This window comes from Eimeria acervulina, genomic scaffold (assembly GCF_000499425.1).
Source record: "Eimeria acervulina Houghton genomic scaffold, Eah_scaff1530, whole genome shotgun sequence".
Lineage (NCBI taxonomy): Eukaryota > Apicomplexa > Conoidasida > Eucoccidiorida > Eimeriidae > Eimeria > Eimeria acervulina.
Window position 1 is genome coordinate 1,374 of NW_013549125.1, and position 5,047 is coordinate 6,420.

The 5,047-nt window shown below is 46.8% G+C and overlaps 2 protein-coding genes across 2 annotated transcripts; one reads left to right on the top strand and one right to left on the bottom strand.

Annotated features, from left to right (window-relative positions):
• Window positions 1-841: 841 nt before the first annotated feature.
• Window positions 842-2,806, top strand: EAH_00060720 (GPI-anchor transamidase, putative; the record flags this gene model as incomplete). Its single annotated transcript, XM_013393427.1, has 1 exon — window positions 842-2,806. One exon carries the CDS (start codon window positions 842-844, stop codon window positions 2,804-2,806), a length of 1,965 nt encoding a protein of 654 aa, XP_013248881.1.
• A 737-nt stretch (window positions 2,807-3,543) lies between these two features.
• Window positions 3,544-4,414, bottom strand: EAH_00060730 (hypothetical protein, conserved; the record flags this gene model as incomplete). The annotated part of the gene is made up of 3 exons (XM_013393428.1): window positions 3,544-3,618; window positions 3,813-3,918; window positions 4,326-4,414. Coding segments are annotated over 3 exons (270 nt in total), but the record flags the coding sequence as incomplete, so codon positions are not given.
• Window positions 4,415-5,047: the final 633 nt, after the last annotated feature.

Consider the following 5,047-nt stretch of genomic DNA (forward strand, 5'->3'; position numbering starts at 1 on the left):
CTACTAGCAGCTAGCCGCAGCTAGCTACAGCTACTAGCAGCTAGCCGCAGCTGGCTACAGCTACTAGCAGCTAGCTGCACGTACTAGCAGCTAGCTACACCTACTAGAAGCTGGCTGCAGCTGGCTATAGCTACTAGGAGCTAGCTGCCCATAGCTGCTAGTAGCTGTAGCTAGCTGCAGCTAGCTGATGAATATAGAATTGGGTTAATGATCTAAAAAATATTAAAAAAAGAAGTTTGATGAAGCTATGCATGCATTTTCATCTTCTCGGAGCTGCGTATACACCAGAGAAGTTTTTAGGTGTATCGGCAGCTGTTGATGTTTATAACTAAGCAATTAAATAAAATAACAATTAAATTAAATGCGTTTTATATTTAAAAGAAGTTAATTAATAATATTAATATATATGTACACAAAGATAAACAGCAAACATTATGCATGCATGTGCTGTTGCTGCTACTATCTATTTACTTATTTATTTACTTAAATTATTTATTTTATTGTTTTTTAATTTAATATATTTGCTGCTTATTATTCATACAATCTCCTTTCTTTCTTGTTAATACTGCTGCTCTTGCTGTTGCTGCTGCTGTTGATATACACCTGCAGCAGCAGCAGCAGCAGCAAGAGCAGCAGCAGCAGCAAGAGCAGCAGCAGCAGCAGGCGCAGCCGAAACGCTGGATACTGTCGGGCATCTCTTTTGTCTTTTTCTGTCTTTTGTTTATTAAATTAATTTATTATTTTATTTCTTTTCGCTTTGCCTCTACACAGATTATAGGGGTTTAACTCTTCAGGTGTACATACAGTTCAAATATAATAAAGCAGCGAGCTGCAGCCAGCCATGCGGCAGCAGCAGCAGCAGCACAAGCAGCAGCAGCATCTGCTGCTGCTGCTGCTGCTGCTGCTGTCAGCTCTATATCGCCCATGTGCTGCTGAAGTTGCTGCAGCATGGGCCCCGCACCCGCAGCAGCAGCAGCAGCAGCAGCAGCAGCAGCAGCAACAGCAGCAGCACCACGTTGATAAGCAGCAGCAGTATCTTCAAGATGAACGTACACAGCCAGAACAAGAGCAGCAAGAACAACACCAACAGCAGCAGCACCAGCATCAACAACAGCAACAACAGCAGCAGCAGCAGCAGCAGCAGCAGCAGCATGAGCTGCTGCTAGAAGATTTTTTTAAAGGAACAGCAGCAAAGAACCGTTTTGCTGTTGTTGTTTCTTCATCGTCACACTGGTTAAACTATCGGCACACCTCAAATGCACTTTCTTTTTATACGACCTTAAAACAGCAGGGTTTATCTGATGATAATATTATTTTGATGATTGCTGCAGATGACGGCCCCTGCAGCTCTAAAAACCCTCTTCCTGCTGGGGTGTATAGGCACCTCAATAAAGAACAAAATCTCTTCGGTGGTCATGATATATGTGCATTTAAACTCCAGCAGCAAATGAAGCAGCAGCAGCAGCAGCAGCAAATGCAGCAGCAGCAGAAGACAGAAGATGAAGGCGAATTATTATCAGGATGCAGCATCGGAAGCTTAGGCTGGTCAGGTGTAAGCATAGATTATATAGGTGAAGAGGTCTCAGCATTGAGTTTAATAAAAGTTTTACTCGGTATACATGCTGCCTATACACCCGAAAATAAACGCTTAAAAACAAATGCAGCAAGTAACGTCGTTGTATTTGTTGCGGGACACGGCGGCGATGAGTTCTTAAAGTTTAAAGACTGGGATTTGCTGCTGCAGCAGCAGCTTGCTGCTGCAGTGCAGCAAATGCAGCAGCTTAAACGCTTTTATAATATGCTTCTAATAGCAGAAACATGTCAGGCTGCTACTCTTCTTCAAGCTGTGCATACACCGCAAGTTTTAAGGATATCTTCTTCATTAAAAGGCCAAAGCAGTTACTCATTTCTTACCGATTCTTTTTTAGGTGTTGCATTAATAGACCGTTGGAGTTACTCAGTAATTAACTTCTTTAATCAAGCAGCTAACTCCGATCTTGCTGCTGTTGCTGCTGCTGCTGCTGCTGCTGAGCAAGAGCAGCAGCAGCAACCTATGCAGATGCTGCAGCAGCAGCAGGAAACAGAGCGAAATGAATTACATACTGCTATCACCAGCAGCAGCAACAGCAGCAGCAGCAGCAGGAGGCGTCCTCGCCGCCACCGCCGCCGCAGCAACCGCAGCAGCAGCAGCAGCAGCAGCAGCAGCAGGTTAGGTGTGGGGCGTCTGCTGCCAGCGTTTATAGATTTGTTTGATAGCTTTGATTACTCATTTTTAATGTCTTCAATGGGTGTAGAAGAAGCAGCAAATAATATTAAAGGGTCTTCATTAACAAGTAAACCTCTTTCATTCTTCTTTTCTAGCAGAGACACGCCGCAGCACTTTAGCTTCTCTTATCCCTCAGCTCAGACAGTCCCTGCTGCTGCTGCTGCTGCTGCTGATGCTGATGCTGATGTTGCTGCTGCTGGTGGTGGTGGTGAGGGAGAGGCAGCAAAAAGGATAGGAGGCATGCAGCAGCAGCAAAAGCAAAAGCAGCAGCAGCAAGAGCTGTTGCTGCAGCAACTCATGCTGCAGCAGCAGCAGCAGCAGCTGCAGCAGGAGCCGCTGCTGCTGTGGCAGTCAGCGCCTCTCAGGGTTTACCCCCTACTCCACTCGGTTATACAGCCGCATCAGCAGCAGCAGCAGCAGCAGGAGGAGCAGCAGCAGCTGCTGCAGCAGCTGCTGCTGCTGCTTGATCCGAAAGTGCTGCAGTCGTTTGCTGTCCTGCTAGCAGGAGCCGTTTGTCTCGCAACCGCTGCAGCCATGTAAAACCCTAAACCCTAAACCCTAATTTTGTTTTTTCTGAATTGAAGATACACCCGAGCTAATTTCACTAATCTGCTGCTTCTCCTGAAGGGTTTAGGGTTTAGGGTTTAGGTTCTTCTAGGGTTTAGGGTTTAGACTCTTTTAGGGTTTAGGGTTTAGGAGGAGGCTGAAGAGACAGGCAGATATAGAAGAGATAAATACAAGGGGTGTGCATACACCCCAAATGAAAGCAGCAGCACCAGCAGTAGCAGCAACAGCAGTACCAGCAACAGCAGTACCAGCAACAGCAGCAGCAGCAGCAGCAGCAGCAGCTGCTGCTGCTGCTGCAGCAGCAGCAACTAGAGGGAGGCAAAGTATTCACAAAAAATTTACGGGGCTCGAAGTTGGGGCGGAACATAACCCTAAACCCTAAACCCTAAACCCTAAACCCTACAAGAAAGAGAGAAAGAGCGAATGATGCAGCTGAAGCCAACTGACCAACACTGCAGCAGCAGCAGCTGCTGCTGCTGCTGCAGCTGTAGCTGCTGGTGCTGCTGCAGCTGTAGCTGCTGGTGCTGCTGCAGCTGTAGCAGCAGTTCCTGCAACAAAAACAGCTACAGTAGCACCTGCAGCAGCTGCTGCTGCTGCTACTGCTGCCGCTGCAACAGTAGCTGCCGCTGCAGCTGCTGCACCAGTAGCAGCAGCAGCAGCTGCTGCTTGCTGCAGTAGCAGCAGCAGCAGCAGCAGCTGCTGCTGCTGCTTTATGCTTCTTCTGGTGATTCACAGTCTTGATAGGCCCGGCGAACTCCTCGCGTTGTAACTGAAGAAGGAGTAACCTGCATATACACCCCACACCCTAAACCCTAAACCCTAAACCCTCATCATGAGCACATACACCCCAAACCATAAACCCTAAACCCTCACCATCAGGATACACACCCCAAACCCTAAACCCTAAACCCCTCCCAATCAGCACATACACCCCAAACCCTAAACCCTAGGACTTAAACCCTAAACCCTAAACCCTCACCATGAGTACTGCTTCTTTATCTTTCATATGCAAGAAAGCAATGTCTTTAATATAATCACTTATACGCCTAATCTGATAGGCGTCTGTCTTGCCGTTCTTAACCGCCCTAAACATAAACCCTAAACCCTAAACCCTAAACCCTAAACCCTAAACCCTTACCATCAGGATTTGTGATTTATCCCTCTCTTGAGATTCAAACCCTAATTCGAAAGGGTTAGGGTTTAGGGTTTACACGAGACAAGGCTGTTTGTGCTGCTTCAGGGTTTAGGGTTTAGGGTTTACATAAAGTCTCAGATAATAACGATATTGCTTGTGCTGCTCTAGGGTTTAGTTAGGGTTTAGGGTTTAGGGTTTACACGAAGTCCCAGATGATGACGAGGTTGTTAGTGCTGGTTTATGGTTTAGTTAGGGTTTAGGCTTTAGGGTTTAGGCTTTAGGGTTTAGGCTTTAGGGTTTTAGCGTTTAGGGTTTAGTTAGGGTTTTAGGGTTTAGGGTTTAGGGTTTAGGGTTTACACGAAGTCCCAGATGATGACGAGGTTGTTGGTGCTGGTGACGATATGTTTTTCATCTTTATCAAAGACAGCAGCTTTAAAATCGCAGCACTGTAAATCAAACAAAGTTATATCTTTTATCTGTAGCTGCAGCAGCAAGGGTTTAGGTTTTAAGCCGCCTAACGGGGATGTAAACCCTGTTTTGCTGCTGCCCTCTAAACGCACTGGATACAGCAGCAAATATCGAGAGCAAGTTGCTGCAGCAGCAACAAACGCAGCAGCAGCAGCAGCAGCAACATATGCAGCAGCAGAAGCAAATGCAGCAGCAGCAGCAGCAGCAGCACATGCAGAGAATCAGCAGCAGAAGAAGCACCGTAAAAATAACACAAGCAGCAGCAGCAGCAACAGCAACAACAAATGCAGCAGCAGCAACAAATGCAGCAGCAGCAACAAACGAAGTAGCACATCGAACGACAGCAGGAGCAGCAGCAGCAGCAAATGCAGCAGCAGCAGCAGCAGCAGCAGCAGCAGCAGAAGCAAGCACAGCGCATGATTTAACATGTAGCGAAACAACCTGAAGCCCTCGTATAAGACAAGCGAGTTCAGGGTTTAGGGTTTAGGGTTTAGAGTTTAGGGTTTACACGGAGTCCCAGATGATTGTGAGGTTGCTTGAGCTGCGCTAGGGTTTAGGGTTTAGGGTTTACCTATGATCCAGCTTCCGTCTCTCGTCACAGCTACATGTTT